The sequence below is a fragment of the Neopelma chrysocephalum genome, unplaced genomic scaffold (assembly GCF_003984885.1).
Source record: "Neopelma chrysocephalum unplaced genomic scaffold, ASM398488v2 Primary Assembly neopelma1_89, whole genome shotgun sequence".
NCBI lineage: Eukaryota > Metazoa > Chordata > Aves > Passeriformes > Pipridae > Neopelma > Neopelma chrysocephalum.
Genome location: NW_020897751.1, coordinates 750,829 through 770,879, shown reverse-complemented (window position 1 = coordinate 770,879; position 20,051 = coordinate 750,829). Strand labels below are relative to the sequence as shown.

The following is a 20,051-nucleotide window of genomic DNA, read 5'->3' as shown; positions in this document are numbered from 1 at the left end:
TCAAAGCAAATGAGGCATCAAAAGAACTGTTTGCATCTAGGGATCAGCAAATGCCTCTTTTCTTTCTTTTTGGTTTATTTTTCTGGACCAACCTACGTACGATGAAGGAAAACTGGCTTTAATCAGGCACCAAATTTTCTTGGTTTAAAGCAAGAACAAGGCACACACTTTGCATGGAGCTGCTGAGAACAGCCCAGCTCAAATCACTGTTGCCATTAGTGTTCATGGCAGAGTGATTCTTGGAGGGTTCAGTCGGTGCTGGCAGGAAGTGTGAGTCTGATTGCAGGAGGAAGTGTGACTAATTGGCCAAGGGAACGAGCTCTCAGACTCCTGGAACAGGCTTTTCCCAAGTGCCTGCTGGGAGAAGCAGCTTCAGGGAGGCCTTTGCACCATCCAGTGAGAGCTGTTGTAGGTGAGGCTGAGAGTTGTGCTGTCCTGGGGAATTAAGAGGTTGCAAAACTGAGTCTACAAAAAGACTGGGACCAAAACCTGCTGTGGGGGTTGGTTTTTATTGCCTGGATAATCGCCCCCTTTTGACTTCTCTAACTTGTGTAGTGGGGGAAACTTTTTCAGAAGAAGGGAATGATGAAGATTAGAAAGGATTGACTGCTGCTGCCTTGAAGGGTTTTATGGTGAGGATTAGACTTGGAAGGAAGCACAGTGTGGACAATGGACAGGTATCAGCTGGGAACAGCTATTCAAGGGCTGGAGCTGGAGATGATCCATTCAGGAGCATTGTTTGACTATTATAGTGTTGTATTTTCAAGAATGACTCCTGAGAGCTTTCCTATGAGGAAAGGCTGAGAAAATTGGGATTGTTCAGCCTGGAGAAGAAAAGCTTCAGGGTGACTTAATTGTGGCCTTCCAGTACCTGAAGGGAGCCTGCAAGAAACATGGAGAGAGGCTCATTGCAAGGCCTTGGAGTGCCAGGACAAGGGGGAACGGGTTCCAACTGCCAGAGGGCAGGATTGGATGGGATATTGGGAAGAAATCCTTCCCTGGGAGGGTGGGGAGGCCCTGGCACAGGTTGCCCAGAGAAGCTGTGGCTGCCCCTGGATCCCTGGAAGTGTCCAAGGCCAGGTTGGACGGGGCTTGGAGCAACCTGGGCTAGTGGAAGGTATCCCTGCCCATGGCAGGGGTGGGACTGGATGATCTTTAAGGTCCCTTCCAGCCCAAAGCACACTGATGCTGTGATTCTGTGGTAGTGGTGTAACTGAACAGGAAATGCAAACCAGTTCTTTGTGCGAGGAAGTCTCAGAATGACTCTGTGAGCAGGGCAGGGATCCCACGGCTGATGGCAGAGCTCAGCAGTTGTGATTTCTGTTTGTTGGATGTGCTCAGGTGACAACCTCTGCTAAACCTCATGCCCCAAGCCTAGTGTGAGGCTGCAGCTTTACTCTCACAGTAGAGCATGTTATTGAAGTGAATGTGGGAGCATTGCTTCCAAAAATGTTTGTTCTTCGTGATACTGCCTGTGCTACATTGAGAGGAGAATCAGGAGCAGCACCTGACAGTTTCTGTGATGTCTGCACTGCTCACCAGTGCCTTGGGAAACTCTGCTACAAGAATTAGAGAAGCTTATCTGACATCCATTTAAAAATGGTGGTGGTGATAGATGGGAAATACCAGCTTCTCAAGGAGAACATACTTGAACTACTTCCCTGTCCTTATTCTCCTGGAGTAAAAGTGAGCAGGGGTTGATTGTACCTCTTGGAATATTATTAGCTTGTTATGAAAATGTTCTACTTGGAACTCAGACCTTTGGAAGTGGAGAACTGTGAGTTTTGCTTCAGTGTACCTGGTTCTTGGGGTATCTGACGGGAAAGACTGTGTCTCCAGGGAGTAAATCTCTTTGGCTGGAGGGGTAAAACTGCCTCGTTGGACAAGGAGTGGATTTGCTTTGGGATTGACAACCACTGTGAACGTGACTGTGCTCCCTTGGCTCTGGTCCCAGCCTTGGTTGTTCTGGTGGGGTGCTGGGGTAGGACACGTCCTTCAGGACAGGAGGAAGCAGAGAGGGAGGTCTTCTCCTGACCTGCCTGGTTTTCTTCTGCTTGGCAGCGTTGGCAAACCCTGCTGCTCTGCTCTGAGCCTGGGCTGTGCTCAGAGCCCAGGAAAGCAAGTGTGAAAGCTCCCTTAAGAAGTGGGTGTGATAACTCCTGAGGACATCTGAGCCAAAACCACGGGCAGTGTGGAAGGCTTAGGAAGGTCATTGCACAAGTGCTGCAGGGAAAGGTCTTTTGTGTAATTTAGAAGCAGCTGAAGTGATAAGGGGACATAATTATCAACTTTTTTTTTTTTTAATAATGGCAGGAAGTGGCTATTTTCATGTGTGCAGAATAGAGATTTGCTAAATTAAAAGCACTCTGGCCACTCTAAGCTTATGGCTGCTGTGAGGTGAAGCAGGTGAAACTTAAGAGCTTGTAGAAATAGTGTGGGGTAGGTTTTGTGACCAAAATGCTCACGGGCTCATGTATGAAAACCTTTTGCTTATTTTTGTTTATTGTAATCCCACCTAGTTTTAATCAGAAAATTTACTTACTGATGCTGTTGTATGTAAGGCATTTTCTGGGAAATGAAATAATTTTTCGTCTTTCTTGCTTTTGCTTGAAAATATTAGCTGTAAGAGCTTTAAAACTGTTCCCTTACTCGAAGCTTTAAGCTGATTGAAAATCAGTAATGAAAACATTTGTAGGTTACATGCTCTCAAAGCAAATATTTACTTTAGAGTTGTAACAACTGAAGTCCTTCACTGCACATTTTGGGCTATGGGGCCTATTGTAATGAAACTTCCCAGCTTTTTTGGGGGAAAACATTTCAGAGGAACATTAGAAGGCAACATCTGTCTTGAGTACGGTGATATTAGTAAACATCAGAATCTTTTGACTTAAACTGCTGTCAAAATGTAATTCCTCTAGTGATGCTTAAAAATTAGAGTATGTTCAAGGCACCTCCTGTTTAACACCTCAGACTCCTCACTCCAGAAAAAGCAGGAGCATGACCCTCAGGGTGTCTGCAGGGTTTGTTTTTAGGATAAGGGAAAAATCAGCATTCTTTGCCTCATTAGTGGAGGTGGATGTTGGGAGAGCACAGAATCATGGAATGGTTTGGGTTGGAAGGGACCTTACAGGTCATCTAAGTTCCAGCCTGTCCAACCTTGGCCTTGGACACTTCCAGGGATCCAGTGGCAGCCACAGCTTCTCTGGGCAACCTGGGCCAGGGCCTCCCCACCCTCCCAGGGAAGGATTCCTTCCCAATATCCAGTCTAATCCCACTCTCTGGTCAGTGGGAAGCCATTCCCCCTTGTCCTGTCACCCCAGGCCCTTGTCAGTAGTCTCTCTCCATCTTTCCTGTCATCTCCCTTCAGGTCCTGCAAGGCCACAATTAGGTGACCTCAGAGCCTTCTCTTGTGTAGTCTCAACAATCCCAATTCTCCCAGAGCAGAAGGGCTCCAGCCCTCTAGGATGTACTAAGGTTACTGTAAAACCAGTGCCCTGCTTGTTGCTGATGATTTCCCTGTTCCTTGGTGGTTCCTTTGCCCTCAGGGGTGTCTGAGGAGCGGGGCAGGAGCTCTCTCAGTGATGCTTTGGTTGTTTCTGACACTTGTTTTCCCTCTGTTTAGGGAGTGACAATTCCCAGTCAGAGACGCTACGTGTACTACTATAGCTACCTGTTAAAGAATCACCTGGATTACAGACCAGTGGCACTGCTGTTCCACAAGATGATGTTTGAAACAATTCCCATGTTCAGCAGCGGAACTTGCAGTAAGTACCCGGCCCCCGGTGGGAAACGTGGGCCTTGAACGTGGTGATGGCACCCAGAGCTGCACACCTCGGGGGAGAAGGTCATATTTACACCCCTCACCTTCCAAAATCTGCTGGGTTAGTGTGGGCTGTCCACTGGGATCCTCCCGGGGTGGGAACTCGAGGTATGGGAGGGACTAAGGTTTGTTTTACTGTGGTTTGAAACTGGGAAGTGTTTGATGGTTTGAAGATCAGTGATGCCATATATAGAGTCAGTCAGGTTGGAAAAGACCTCCAAGACCATGGAGTCCAACCTCTGACCCATCACCACCTTGTCAACCAGAGCAGAGCACCGGGTGCCACGTTCCTTGAACACGCCCAGGGATGGGGACCCCACCATCCAATATATTTATATTTCAATATTTGCTCCTTACTTTTATAAAAAGCCTCCTTTTTTTAAAATACAGCAGCTCTTGGGAAACATGAATTGCTGCAAAACATTTGCTTAATGGTGTGTTGGCTTCAAATGCAGCAACATCATTCTCCCCATGATGTTTAAAAAAAATAAATGAATCAGTTCAACTGGGTAAATATCTAATTAACTCTGGAATAAACTTTTCTTTATGTGGAGGCTTCTAAAGCCTGGAATACACCTGTAAATGATTAACCTGATCTGCTGGTACACTGTGTTAGGAAGGAACAGCAGATTTCTTGAAGCTCTGTAATATAAATACAAACTCTGCTGTCCTGTGGGCTGCGTGACAGGGCAGTGACTGCCTGGTGCTGCGTGTTCATTTTTTTTGGTGGTGGAAAAAATCTTTCTGGTGGTTTTGCTATGGGGATTACAGCAATGTGTAATTAATTCCAGTGCCTCCTGTGGCTTTGATTAAAATGGGCCCTGTTAATATTGTTGTGAGACACTACCTGGACACATAACACACAGAAGAAACAATCGAGCAACTTGTCAGGCTGGGCTGAGGAGGAGGAGGAGGAAGGGAGGAGCCTCTGCCAAAAAACCTCTGCCTCTAGGGGAGAGGTGTGGAGGTTACAGATTTCTGCAATTACCACTTATTTAATGTTTTGGATAAACTGTGCTGTACTTGCCAAATGAAGCTACGAGTCTGAATCACTCGTGTGAGCATTGACTTGGGTGTCCATGGCAGGCCCTTGGTGTGCTGTTTTCATGGGATGAACAACAGATTTGCTAAGCACCTGAGAAGACAGATGAACTGTCAACTTCAGCATCTTTGTCTGCTGCAATATTTTAAGTTTCTCTGGAGTTTTCAGTGATTTTTCAGAATGTGAAACCCATGGGCTGTGTTGTTTCTTTAGTTGCATTATCAACTGTGATGGGAGGAATTTTACATTGAACACAGTATCTTCAAATCTGACTTCCTGGTTATCATTCTGCTGTTCTAAAGTCACTGACCAAGAAGGGTTGTGCCTCTCAGGCAAAATGAAAGGATGACAGGGCTTCACAGCTCCGAGGATTTGAGGGAGATAAGGTGAGAGAGTTGGGGCTGTTCGAGCCCAGAGAAGAGAATACTGTGTGGAGACCTCCCAGCACCTTCCAGGATCTGAAGGGGCTGCAGGGAAGCCAGAGGAGAACTCTTATCAGGAACTGTGTGATAGGACAAGGGGGAAAGGCTTGACACTGGCAGAGGGGAAATTTAGGTTGGAAATATGGATGAAATTCTCCCCTGTGAGGATGGGGAGGCCCTGGCACAGGTTGCCCAGAGAAGCTGTGGCTGCCCCTGGATCCCTGCAAGTGTCCAAGGCCAGGTTGGACAGGGCTTGGAGCACCCTGGGCTGGTGGAAGGTGTCCCTGCCCATGGCAGGGGGTGGGACTGGATGGGCTTTAAGGTCCCTTCCAGCCCAAACCATTCCATGGCTCTGAGTCTGGAACAGTTTCACAGCTGGGCCGTTCAGCAGGATAATGTGGATGTGCTCCATAGGGATTCCCACAGCTCTGCAGAGGTGTCTGGCAGTTTCCAAAGAAACCCTGCTTGGACTGCCTCTCATAATGTCCCTGTTACCCCTGCAGATTTAATTTGGGAGTTCTGCTCTTTGGTGCTGGTGGTAAATATAGGACCAAGTCGGTGCTGGTTGGTTTTGTATCTTAATGTTCAATTCTATCCTCGGTTTTGTTTAACAGTTGTGTTTGTGTCAGAGTACAAGTTTGTGCTGACATGACCACCCACTCTACAATTGGAAGAAGAGATGAGAGAGAATAAAACCCCTCAGATCCATGTGATGTAGTGAGGAGAGGCAGCACACAAAGAACATCAAGTAGTTGTCACTTCATATAGTTATTTCTTACTATGTTGAAAACAACAGCTTTCCAGGAGCTCTGGCTGCCTGAAAGTATTGCCATGAAGGACAGAAATCTGTTGTTTGCAGTAGCCTCTAGAAAAGTTTGATGCCCTGTGGTGCTTAACACTTAAAAGATATTTATTTAACTTTGAAAATATCATGATTCTGCTGCTAATATCGTGCTTTTTGACACTTTGGAGGCATTTCTTACAAAGTGACCCTCTGTTTTGCCATGCAGATCCTCAGTTTGTGGTGTACCAGCTCAAGGTAAAGATATTCACCTCCCCTTCAGGACCCTCGAGACGTGAAGACAAGTACATGTACTTTGAATTCCCTCAACCTCTGCCGGTATGCGGTGATATCAAAGTGGAATTCTTCCACAAACAGAACAAGATGTTGAAAAAGGTTGGTTTTCTTGCTTTTTCTGGAAAGTGGTGTCGAGCCTGATGCGGGGCTGGTGCTCTGGTTCTTCTTCAGGGCTGTGTAATCACAGTATTTCATTCTTTGATTCTTTAATTCTTCGAGTTTTCCCAAGGATCCACCACAAAAGGAAAGCTGGGTGTTTGGAGAGCTGGTGAGATTAAGTACAAAGGTTGGATAAAAATGATCCTGGATATGTATTGCAGTCGTTTGGGTAGTAGTGAGTAATCTAATTGAGGAAGAAACATTCTCAGCCTAAAAATAGACTTGCATACTGAGCAAGTTAACTCCAGCTGTTTTCTTCACTAAATTTTCCTAAGGTTTTGAGCAGGCACAGAAGATCCTGTCTGTGCTGTTGGCTGATTCCTCCCCATCTGTCAGATGTAGTTGAATTTCTGAGGTAATTAAGTTCCTACGCACTTGGTAAAAGTATCTCTGCAGTCTCTTCAACCACCTCCCTGTTCCTGGCTGCAGTGCCTCCACTTCAGAGGTTTGGAGAATTCACTCAGCACCGAGGATTTTATCAGCTGTAGAAAGAAATTAATCTAGAACTTATTTTGAAACCAGGTTCTTAAAGCTGAGTGGCTCCTCTCTGGGGTTCATTAGTTCTGGTGCTTGTGGTACTAGTTTGCATCTACCCAAGTGAAAGGTGAGGATGAGACCATGTTGATTAAAGGCTGCCTTTGTGTTTGCTGCTTAAAATTCTTCATCAGTAGTTACTCATGGTTTAATGGAGGCTCTGAAACTTGAGAGCATCCAGTGAGTGAGTTCTGTATACAGGCAGGGCCTAAAAATAAGAAATCCTGGAGTGGATTGGGAGATAAAACATAAGTTTCTTAAAACTGAGCATGCAGGTTGTACCTAGTAGCTGTGTGTGAATATACATGCACACTGTTTTGTGGGCTTGTTCAGGTACCAGGTGCTGTTAACAAGTTTAATCTGTGTGCTGATGTCTGCAAAAGTTTTGAAACTGTTTCCCAGTGGGACTGTTTTCTGTTTAATGAGATGTTTTAGTTGGTCAGTGCAGCTACATGCAACACAGTGTCTGTAAAACAAAGCTTTTTAAAAGTAGAAATTCTGCTTTGGCATTTCAAACAGCAACACAGAGCAGCCACTTTTGGGAACAGGAGCACCCAGATTAGTACTGTGGGCTAGACATGAGGGGTGCAGGGAGGAGATGATACAAACCCCAAACATCTGAGGCAAGGCCCTGTTTTATCTGCACTCTGTCCTATCTGGACTGTGAATTTGCTGGGTTTTTACCATCTCCAGCAGCACATGGATTGCAAACAGGCATTACAGGGAGCATTGTGCTGCCCTGCCCACCCCAGAAATCCCAGTGTGCGAGTCAGCTGCTGGCTCTGGGCTCTGTGGCCTCAGGAACACACTCCTGTGTTTGTTCTACCCCTGGAGAGAGCACTGAGATCCAGTGACAGCATCAACTGGAGCTGCTGGTGAGCACACACCGTTTCTGCAGTGTAAATTTGGTCTTGAAGAGCATGTAAAGCTTCAGAACCCCACAGCAGGAGTGTTACTGGGCTGGACTTTCATTTCAGTGTCAAAGATTGTGGTTTCATTTCTTAAGAGTCCCTTTGTAGTTTCTGAGGAGCTGGTTGATGTATTTTTTTTTTCTTTTTGTGTATTCTTACCAAGCACCAGAACTGTTTGGGTTCTGTGGGTTACAGGTAGTGCAGAGGTGCTTCTTTTCTCAGTGTTTTTGACCTGTTAGGGCCAAGAAGTGGTGAAAGCTCTTCTTTTCACACCTGCAAACTTTTTTGAGATAGAAAGCCTTCACCAGACAGTAAAGAAACCACCTTGACAATCAAATATCTGTTGAACTGAGTGTCTCATTGCCTCAACTTTCAGTACCAGTGGAGACTAGAAGGAAGTAGGTGTGAGATGTTCCCCAGTTCTGGTAAGATCACCTCTCTCAGCTCTGCTGGAAGCACAGGCAGGAGCAGATCCTTCCACATGGTCCTGTGACAGCTTGTTCCATAAAAAGGTGGGAACAGGGCAAAGCTGAATATTGGTGACAGAAAAACCTACCTTGGCTCGAAGTTGTACACATTTCTCTGTCCAAGTGTTTCACTTCTCTGCCTGTTCCTTTTCTAGATCAACTGACTGCACAGCTTTTACTCAAAACCCCAAAAGTGAGGAGACTTGTGTTCCAAAGCTCACCTCTCTGCAGGGATCACCTGATTCATGAGGAGCAGTATAATTAGGAGTAACAGGATCTTATCTTCCAGAGCTTCTGGCTTAGTCACCAGGTTTATGAAAGGTGGAATTCCAAGTCTGTTGCCTGTCTCTGGTTCTTGTCCTTCCCAGGTCTTCTTAGCAGATTTATAGGTAGCTGTGCAAGTCTTAAAAGACATCACATATTTACCAGTCTGCATTTTAACTTTAATATAATAAAAAAAACTAATAAGATCAATTAAAAGTGTTATTCCTGATCCCTTCTGAGCCTCAGGCTGGAGAATGGCTGTGTCTCAGCCTCTGGAGAGAAAGAAAACTTCTGTGTCCTCCTGCTGGGCCTGGGTTGGTGTTTGACAACACCCACCTCAGCTGAAGTGCCCCAGATTCCCTCAGCATTCCCTGCTTCCAAAGTTCTTAATCCTTTGGAGAGCAGCAGCATTACCTGCAGAGCTCTCTAGCTGGGAGGGTCCTCCTGAAGTTTGATCAAGCTCTTTTTGGATAAATTATTATGCACAAACTAAATCAAACTGGAACAACCAAGGGACTTTTAAGCACCTAGTGTTGCAGAGACAGTGTGAAACTTAAAACAGCCACATGTCCTGCCTTTTAATGGCAAAAGTTAATTTTGGTGGCTGTTGAGGGCTGACCTCAGCCAAAGGATTGTTGGTAAGGGGGTGACTGCTTTGGAAAAGTTTCCCTCTTTCAGCTCTTCCACAGTCTCTGCCACCTGGCATCAGTTAGGAAGTCCAGAGCTTTTGGTCTTTTCTTGTCTAATCAAGTTGTTTACTTTATTCTCAGACCATTTCTTCACTGTGATGTAGCTACTTCCTTTCAAGAATGAAATGCATGCCCACATGAGAACAAAATGGCTTGGGGCTCCAGTACAGTTATTGTGTATGAATTTCTGATGGATAGAATTTAGCAATCTGGGGGATTTTTTTTGGAGCATGGCTTTTTGTTGTCCTGCCTTGTAGCTTGACTGTTCTTCCATCTCAGACTGCTGCCATAGTCTCTCTAGGTTTGCTTCCATGTATCTGTGCAGAGCCTTTTATCTTCCAGTTATTGATGCTGACATGATAATTTTTAAGTATTTCAGAGTATCCTTAGATCACTCGGTTCAATGAGAGTCTGTTTAAAAATAATACAGAAGATCTCCTCATCTTCCTGCCTCCAGAGCCTGGGGGTGAAGGAGACCTTTTTCAGGAGTCCTCCCAGTACAGATGAGAGGGAAATGCTGCTGTGGGTTCACTTTGCAGGAGTCAGTGGTGTTTTAGTGCCAGTCTCCAGCGTGGGCAGGGCTGGCAGCATTGTTAGAGCAGTTGTGTTTCAGCTCTCCAGTCTGGAGATGAGAAGTTCTGCTTCATAGTTCAAGGAGACTTTTGGGCAGTTGCTGTTTGGCAAACACTGAAGAATGAACTCTGAAAATGTCAGAAGACTTGAACTGTTGATCTGAAAATGGTACAAGAAGTTCCCTCAGCCATGACTGGGGGAGGGGCTGAGGCCAGCCTGGAACAGGGTGAAACAGGATCTCCATGTCTTGGACAGCATCTCCAAACCCCTTGGTTTGCTGCAGAGTGATGGGAAGGGCCTGTAGATCTCTCTGCAAAGTAAACTCTCAGGAGGAGACAGGAACTCTTAACTGATGGCTTAAATGGTCTTGGATTTGCATCTCAGCCTGCAGTTAGAGACAGGTACCAGCTCTGGAGTGAAGAATGTTTTTCTGTCAGTGAGAGCTGAGAAGCTGCACGAGGTAGGAGCAGTCCTGTGTGTCACAATAGGGGGATTAAATCAGCTTTTTCTGGTAGATTTTATGGTACAGATTTGGTTATGGAAGAAGTACAGCTGTGATTTTTTTTTTTTTTTTAAAGACAGATGTCTGTGATGTAACTGGAAGTGAAGCAAAACACATTGAAAAACAGTCTCTAATACTCTTTTTCAGAAGCCTATTCATTAAATTGTCTTATGTGAGCACTTGGTCTGGTATTTTGATTTGCTATATAAAGCCCAAATTCAGTTCATGCCTTGATTTTTAAAAATTCCTATCTTTGGCCCATATTACATCATCTTTCTTCGTTGTCTTGCATGAAATATCTTGGAGTCTGATGCTTTAGCTGAATCCTCACTTTGAATAAGGAGGTTTATTCTTCAGTGCAAACAGCGACACTGTTATCACCCATAGGAGCTAATTCCAAAAAACCTGATCAAGTCTTCCCTCAATTTGAGTGGCTGTGCCATGTTCCAGGACCCATGAACTCAGTTTATTAAGCTAATTAAGTTACTGTAGTGGGAAAGAAAGGAAAATAACCCAATGCTTTACAAAGCTGGAGGGAGATAAAAGGAAAAATGACCAACTCAGCTGAGTTGTATTGTTTAGTTTGAGTCCCTGAAGACCTCTGGAAATTTATCCCAAGGAAAACAGATTAAAAGCTGTCTAGCAAGAAGTTTGTCATCTGTCTTGTCTTCTCCAGCCTCTGTCCCTGGAGCTGAGTCCCTGCAGTTGCTTGTTCAGGCAGGCCCTCAAATGCCAAGTAAATCCTTCCTGGTTCTGCCCCCCGTGCTGGAGTTGAAGGTGAGGCATGACAAGCCCGTACCTTCTGCTGGCATTGCTTCACATCCAGGGGCCTGGTTTTCTTTGGCACTGCTTCCTTCCACTGTTTTGAGCCACTTTCCAGCCGTGTGCTGCACACTGGAGGTGACACAGGTGGCACTGAGGACCTGCACCAGTGGCAAAAGTGCTCCCAGAAAAAGGCTTCCAACACAACTGTAATTACAGCATGTTCATTTGGCAGATTCCCAAAGGTGCTGGACAGGCCTGTGGTGAAGTGGGTAACTTCTTAACTTCCACAAGTGTTTCTGCCTGAATTATTTGACTTCTGTCTCTGCCATTGCCCTTTGTTACAGGCTGGGAGTCTCTCAGGTGCTCACAGAAATGCACACAAGCTGGAAGGGTTTTTGTAGGCTTTACCTAAAACACTGGAAGTGGCTCTGCTGACCTTTGGTAGAGAAGGCAGGCAGGTAGAAGTGGGTTGATCAGACACTTCTGAATTTCCAGGATTTGTGTACTTATTTTTAATAATTTCTGAGGCAGATGAATGTAAGTGAAGGTTCTGGAACGGAGCAGCAAATTTAGCAGGGATGCAGCAATACTGACCATTGTGGGGAGACTGGTCATTTATTTGCAGTTTGGATCTTTTGCATGAAAACTCAAATCAAGAGTCAAATGGCAGAGTTCCTTTGTGAGGAGCAAGTAAATACAGCTCAGCTTCAGAAGGAGAAATGCTTTTAGTGTGTGAGGTAGGACCATCCTGTGGGAGGTAGGACCAACCTGCCAACCATAGCTGATCTTGGAAACGTCAGCTCTTGACTGGCAGAAGGGCAAGAGATGGAGAGCTAAACCAAGGGCATTCAGGGCATCCTGTGGAGCTGTTGAGGGGGAATTCCTGGGTGGATCACCCTCAGAGCTTGTCCAGCCAAGAGCAAAACCTGTTGAGCACACAGGGAGAGAGACACTCTCCTGCCAGTCCGAGTGGGAAGTGTGTGATGCTCTGGCCAATATCAACTGGTTCTCCAGCCTTCAAAATCTCTGAGACAGTGATGGTTTGCCTCTTTGTACAGTGTCAGAGTGGATAACCAAACTTGTACCTGTTGGTCATCTGTGAAGTTCTGCTTAAGCTGGATATACCTCAACTGTCCCTGCCTCAGCTTCTCCCTAAAAACCTCCTGCTGAGCAGAAGGACAGCAGACACTGGGTCTGACTTCTCTTAGTACTGGTCAGCAAAGGTCTGACTGGTAGGAACCACCTCAGTAAAGCAGTAATGAAGGAGTCCTGGGTTTGTAGGGTGGTTTTGCTCAATTACAGCTATTTCTGTATAAAAATACAGAAAAGCTTTCTGTTAGGGGATGGACTGTTCTGTATTATCAATGTTTAACTCACCTGAGCTGGTTTACTCGGGTTGTCTGTTAGGTTTGGCAATTGCTTGGCAAGGTGTGAAGCAAACAAAGTCTGTTTATGCCTTGTGATTGCAAGTGTAAGACTTATTTAATTTCTTGTCGTCTGCTTTTATTGTAGGTATGATAGTTGTAAACCCAGCTTTCGATAAGGAGTGACCTCTGAAAGCTTGATTGCTTAAAACTGAGCTTGGTTAATGCAGAGTTTTGTGTGTTGTGCAGGAGATTTGGTGAAAATGTCTTTGCATGCAATGTAACCAATGATGTATTGTTGTCCAAACAAGTTTTGTCTGTTTATTACCTATTTGTTTCTGACCAGATGATGATGATATTAGTCTAATGAATGTGCCACTAGTGAATACTAAAGCAAGCTTGTTTTTTGTGTTCTTCCTCCCCCAGGACAAAATGTTTCACTTTTGGGTAAATACATTCTTCATAGGACTGGATGAAAATTCAGACAAAGTAGAAAATGGAAGTCTAGTTCCAGAGCAGGAACTTGATGGTATTTTCAGTACAGAGCGCTCAGATAATGATAAGGAATATTTAATCCTTACATTAACAAAAAACGATCTAGACAAAGCAAATAAAGACAAAGCCAACAGATATTTCTCTCCAAACTTCAAGGTCAGTATATATTCTGTGTGAACCAAGCTGAAAAGCTGTATGACTTGCTCTGATTTGTCTGTCTTGCCTCGTGGAGGGACCGTGTGAAACTGCTGGGTAGAGATGGAGTCCCTGTGTTGGTGTTGCCACCACTTAGCAAAGTTCTTTGCTTTGGAGGTTTATCTGCTTTTTGGGAAGCTGACAGGTGTTGATAACTGGGATTTTAAAGCCTTCAGGTTGTGTCAGGTGTTTCTCAAAGCCATTAGAGATGAGTAGCAGGAGAGCCAGTGACCCACGTGGCATCTTCCCTGTAGCAGCTGCGTTGCACGAGCTCTGAGCTTGACACACTAATTCCTGACTTGATTTGCCTGTTTTGTGGGAAGCAGAGGGGCCACAGGGAGGATGAGGGGTCTGGAGCATCTCTTATGAGGAAAGACTGCAGGAGCTGGGCCTGTTCAGTCTAGAGGAGAGAAAACTGAGAGGGGATCTCATCAATCCACACAAATATCCCCAAGGCAGGGGCCAAGAAGATTGTTCCAGACTCTTTTTGGTGATGCCCAGCGACAGGATGAGGAGCAACGGCCATAAACTGAAACACAAGAGGTTCCATCTCCACATGAGGAAGAACTTCTTTGTGTTGAGGGTGGCAGAGCACTGGAGCAGCTGCCCAGGGGGATGGATGGTGGAGTCTCCCTCTCTGGAGACATCCCAAACCCACCTGGACATGTTCCTGTGTCACCTGCTGCCCTGGGCAGGGCACTGGGACTGGGTGATCTCCAGAGGTGCCTTCCAACCCCAGCTCTTCTGTGAGTCTGGGAGTACCTTAGCCTGGGAGTTAAGCTTTGAGGAATACAAGCCATTGCCAGCAGTGTGTTAAATGTGGGAAAGGCATTTGTAAGAACTTGAGCATTTTGTAACTTGCTCAGAAAACATCAGCCAGACCCCAGCAGTGCTGGTGTGAAGGTAATGGTCAGAGCTGCTCGTTGGAATGTTGCTTGGATCAGACTTTTCACACACAAGTCACCCGTTAGAGAGTGTTTTATTCGTTCCTGTGCAGTCTTACCACAATTCCAGAGCTCTGGAAGGTAGGAGGATTGAAAAGCTTGGCCTGCTGTGATGGTGTGTCCTGCTGCTCCAACTCGGGAGCACCAGTGACTGCTGCAGGCAGGCACAGCTGGGCTGGAAAATCCTGCTGCTCTGCCAGGGCTTTATTTTGCCTGTTGTGGCAGGGAGAGGCTGGAAAACCTGTCTCTGGAGAGAGAGTAACACTCGTGTGATTCAGTGTAGCTGTTAAAAATTGCTTTGTTACCTGTGCTCAGTTCAAGTCCAGGTTTCCTATTTAAATGTTGTTTTTTTCCTTCCCCAGGTGAAGCTATTTTTCACAAAAACAGTAGAAGAGCCATCAAACCCAGAGGCTAGCAGTTCAACTTCTGTAACACCAGATGTTAGTGACAATGAACCTGATCATTATAGATACTCTGACACCACTGACTCTGATCCAGAGAATGAACCTTTTGATGAAGATCAGCATACGCAGATTACAAAAGTCTGAATATTTTTTTTATCAGAGATAAAAAAAAAAACATACAAAAAAAAACCCCACCAACCATGAAGAGAGACAAACTTGAATAAACTGAAAAAAAAAAAAAAAGGACCTTTCTAAATGGCAAAAGGACATAGTGTCAGATTACCAGTTATAGGAACAATTCTTTCCTGACCAATCTTGTTTTGCCCTATGAATCTACAGGGTTTGACACTTGTTTAGTCGGGGGGAAAAAAAGGAAGGTTACGTAGCTCTTATATGTATATACCTTTTTGTGTCAAAAGGACATTAAAACTTCAATTAGGAACTATAAACATGGCACTTTCCCATTTTATTCCAGTTTTATAAAAGTGGAGACAGACCTAATGTGTATGCGTAGGAATTTTTCCTTTTGTGTTCTGTCACCAAACGAAGTTCCAAAAACCCGAAACCAACAACAACAACAACAGCGACAACAACAAAAAAAATTACAGGTTCACATCCTGCCCCTTTTTTTGCACTCGTGTGGCAACAGAAAAGTCTGCAGTTGGCTAAGAGATGTTTCTAGAAGGTTTTCCTACATTCTAATGCATGTCTTTTGGCTGGGGGATGGAAAGGAATGCTCGGGAAAGAGCGTGGCCTCTGTCCCGTGTCCGGCTGTTCCATGCACCTTTCCTTAGCATGCTGCCCCAACTCATCCGGGACAACTGAGGAGGAGCCGCCGCTGTCACTGCTTGTCCTTCGTGCATTTTCATTTTTCTTTTTCAGTGTAATGGTGCTAGAAAAGGCAGCTAGAGGGGAGTGATTCTGTGATTCTGTACCTGGGGGGGACAGGAGTGAACCTTCCCCGCACCCGCGAGACCCGCGCCAGGAAGGGAGACCAATTCTTGGGGTCACACAAAAAAAATAGAGGAAAAAAGGAAACACAGCAACAATGACTTAACCATACAAATGTGGAGGCTATCAACGAAAATAGGAGCTCGAAAACAAATGGTTACAAAATTTGACAATGATTTATTGGGTTGTTTTCTTCTTTTTTTTCTTTTTCCTGAATTGTAATGGCTGCTCCATCTCCTGTGTAATCAAGGCCAGTGCTAAAAGTCAGATGCTCTTAGTGCAGACATCAGTCAACATCTTACATTTATATTAGTAGTTTTTCAATCATATTCCTGCTGTGAATACTTCATGTGCTGCCTTGCAAGCTTTTTTTTTTTTTTCTCCTCATGAATATAAAAATATTTTGTAATGGTGCACAGGAAATGTCATTGGAGATTCTCCAGGTTAGTGTTTGTTTTGAAGGTTTCTGATGCATTTATTCAATCAAACCTCTGTCAGCCGTTCCACCCCTTTGACCTTACACATTCTAATACAATGAGTTTTGCAGTTTTGCACACTTTTTAAAAAAGAAAAAAAAAAAAGTCAGTAACTGTTAGGGAATTTTACTTGAATGCTCAGTACCTACAATGTCTGAAAAACAGACCTTACACACGATAGAGAGGAAACCAGTGTTGCAGTAAATTCTCAGTGCTGCAAATGAAGATTAAAAAGCAGAACTTATCCCAAATAAATTGCTTGCTATGAAAAAAAACCAACAAACCACCCAACAAACTAGTTTTGTACACTAACTGACAGTGTTGTGTTATCTGTCTGTAGGGATATAGCCAAGGGTAGGGCTTGAGATTCCCTTTTGGTGTGTGATTGTCATGCCCAGATGACTTCAGAGTACAAGTGCTGTGGCATCCAAAGGTGAAGCAGCTGCCCAAATTGTGCCCTCATAAAGAGCTGAGCCCAAATGGATGCTTTTTTTAGGATATAACTCATTTTCCCCCCCCCATTAACTTACTGGTGCTGACAGTGAAGTTCATGAGCTGTGTTCTCACCTGGAATTATGTATGGAATCTGTACAACAGCATTAATGGTTGGAATTTGAATGAGACAAGGCAGGGCTTCCAGTAATTACTATTGGTAAACGAAGGTATAAAGGGCTTTTTTTTTTTTTCTTGTCTGGTATCAGTTGGTCAATTTTGCTCATCCGATTCATGATTCTAACTTCTAACAAAGCTGGTAAATACTTTCTGACTTAGAGGTTTAATTAGACTTTAATAGCTTAATGGATCAAGATTGCTGGTTCCAGCACTCGTTATTCCCAGTGCTATGACGAGCAGGAGGTGGTTCCCTTGGGACAGGAATATTGAACTCTTACCCTTCCAATCACGTTTCACCTTGTCTGGTTTATAACAGTTGAAAGTTGTGTTGGCTTAATAAACAAAAAACTGTTGATGCTTTAAAAGTATTTGGATATTGACACTGCTGCGTGTCCCCCTTTGGATAACAAAGGTGGGATCAGTGTGGTTCCAGCCTGGAACGCTGAGGGATCGGAAATCATGGCGCGATGGGCTTTTGCACTGTTATTTTTCCTTTGGAATGTGAAGGTTGGAATGAGGGTTTTGATTTTTTTTTTTTTTGAATGTTTCGATGTCTTTGAGAAGCCTTGCTTACATTTTATGGTGTAGTCATTGGAAATGGAAAAATGGCATTATATATATATATTATATATATAAATATATATTATACATACTCTCCTATACTTTATTTCAGTTACCACCCCCATAGAAGTTGACAAGAATTACTATGACTGAAAGGTTTTTGAGTCCTTATTAAAACTTTATTTATGACAGTATTCATAATTAGCTTGAACTGCATTCTGTAGGTAATCTTTCCTTGAGTTTCTGGACTTGTACGCTCCGATCTTTTTTGGATGTGCAACAGCTTACATGTCTGAAACTACTTGAAGGCATCACTTTGGTAAGAGCTTACTGTAAGGCCCCGAAAGCATCCCCTGCTCATTGGCAGCCCCAACTCCAAACCTTGGCCACAGCTGCTGCAGGGCAGCTGCAGAGCTCAGCCCCAAGATTTCCCCTCGTGGCACACGTCGTAAACCCAGGTGGAGTTTACACGCAGCATCATTCCAAAAAAAACCCCAAAAAACCCACAAAAAACCCCCTTTGTAACGATCAAAAAACCCGGGATGCTGGTGTGCAAGTTCCATGTTTAGTCCTAGCAAATGTGTGCAATATGTTAACGATGCCTGTGGTTGCCACGAAGTGCCTCGTTTACCTTTGAAATGCTGTTAGGAAGTGTCGTGCATGCAGATGGATGGGGTGGGACTGTGCACTAAAAGGGGCTCCAACTGCAGCGTTTGGCAGAGCTGCCTTTCTCTGCCGGTTCAGATTTCCAGTCTGTTTTCATATAGCATATATATATATAGATACTAAAAGAAAAACAAAAAAAAAATCAGTCTGTTAAGCAGCCTTACTCTGATTCAGCCTCTTCAAATACTATTGTGCTGTGCAACAGTGGCTCTGTGTGTAACTGAGAATACACAAAAACCAAGTATGACATGTACAGGATAATGCCTCATACAAATCAGATGTCCGTTTGTTATTGTGTTTAACAACCCTTTATCTCTTAGTGTTAAAACTCCACTTAAAACTGATTAAAGTCTCATTCTTGTCACTGTGTGGGTGTTTTATTGAAGTGCTTTGAGTATGGGAAAGAGTCAGCTGGAATGTTTTGCTTGTAAGCCATGAAATTCTGAGCGTGGTGGTGGGAGCCAAGGGTGCTCCTTGTGCCTCCAGGGATTTTAAGGGAACTGCAGCTTAAAACCCTTTTGTGTTCAGAGGCTTTGAGTGCAGGCAGTGGAAGTGCAGATTGGGTGCAGGGATCTCAAACCCTTCCAGTGCCTGAAGGGAGCTGACAAAAACCATGGAGCGTTTTTCCAAGGGCCTGGAGGGACAGGACACAGGGAATGGCTTCCCACTGCCAGAGGGCAGGGTTAGATGGGATACTGGGAAGAAATCCTTCCCTGTGAGGGTGGGGAGGCCCTGGCACAGGTTGCCCAGAGAAGCTGTGGCTGCCCCTGAATCCCTGGAAGTGCTCAAGGCAAGGAGATGCATTTTTCCCTATGGAATCATGGAGTCATTAGGGTTGGAAAAGCCCTTTGAGATCCTCTAGTCCGTGCTCAGCACACACATCAAGGGTGTAATTTGGGGGTTCTTCTGGCTGCTGTTTGCAAACTAGACTTTAAACTGGCACTTAAATTCTAGGTGGTGTTCCCCTGGTGTGTAGGGTTACCCCCAGAGCCTCTAGGAATGTGACACCCATGGAGTTCTTCTGCACCCACGGGTGACTTTGGGTAACTGTGGTTATTCCTCCTGCCTTCCCACTGGTGTTAAAGTCAGCCCTGTGTCACATTTGGCTGTGCATCTCCAAAAAACATGCAGATTGGAGTAGAGGTTTGGTGCTGTGGCCTGTTCTGCTCTTTGGTGGTTTGAGAAATGGCAGTTTTGGTGCTCTGGGGGGGTGGAGGGCTTGGCAGGTGAGTGACACAGGTGACACCATCTTTTTAGAACAGAAGGTGGTACCACCCAAGCTGTTCATACACCTTCCTTTTGTTGGGGTGAGCTTGTTTTGCATCCAGAAAGTGAAAATAGAGTGGGAAGATGTCCAGGAAGGACAGGAAGCTTTAAGGAAAGTCGTCTGAACAGCGTTCAGCGTGTTGAGTAGCTTGTATGAATATCCAGCTCTCTGTATGGGAAGGGTTCTGGTCTGGAGACAGGTGGGAAGCCCTGTGGCAGTGGCGATGCTTGACCTGCCCTTAACAGCTAAAAGGAGCTTCTGTGCAAAAATGCTCATTTTTTTTTCCCATTTCCAGCTGCCTGTACAAGTGCTCTGGTGCCCAGGGTGGTGACTGTGCTCCCCAGGTGGTGACTGTGCTCCCCAGGGTGGTGCTGGGTGGCTGCACAGGGGACAGTCCCATGTTCTCTGACGTGTCCCCCTCCAGTGTGGGGGCCTGGCTGAGCTTTCCCTGCCTCTGGCATCTGCAGCTCTGTGTGTTCAGGTCCCTTTTTAGGCAGCCAAGGAGGTTGGTTAATAATTAATTGCATCTTTTTTTAAAGCTGCAGCCAGAGTTCTAAATTCCACTGTTCTAAGCAGGAGTTCTGTTGGTAGCAGACTTCTGAACCGCCTGTTTTTGCAGTTGGTTGGTGTTTTGGCTCTGAGATGGGTGCTGGTGTCCACCAGGGAGGATGTTCCCATGTTAGTCTGGCCAGATTCCCTAAGGAATCTCTGCCTGGTGCCACAGAGGGGTGGTGGTGTCTGTAGGTGCAGCAGGAGCTGAGAGGCTCAGACAGACAGACAGACCCTCAGGAGGGACAGACCAGAAACAAAGCCCAACCCACCATCCCTACAGGCTGAGATACAAAGGGAGGGCAGGTCAAACAAAGAGCTGGATCAGTGTCTTCTCAAAA

The 20,051-nt window shown here is 45.1% G+C and overlaps 1 protein-coding gene across 1 annotated transcript in view; it reads left to right on the top strand.

Moving 5' to 3' along the window:
• Positions 1–17,764, top strand: part of PTEN (phosphatase and tensin homolog) — a 46,547-nt gene extending 28,783 nt beyond the window's left edge. The window contains exons 6-9 of the mRNA XM_027693062.1: positions 3,623–3,764; positions 6,295–6,461; positions 13,017–13,241; positions 14,587–17,764. Coding sequence (XP_027548863.1) covers positions 3,623–3,764; positions 6,295–6,461; positions 13,017–13,241; positions 14,587–14,772 — 720 coding nt within the window. The 3' untranslated portion in view covers positions 14,773–17,764. The remainder of the gene's footprint in view (positions 1–3,622; positions 3,765–6,294; positions 6,462–13,016; positions 13,242–14,586) is intronic.
• Positions 17,765–20,051: the final 2,287 nt, after the last annotated feature.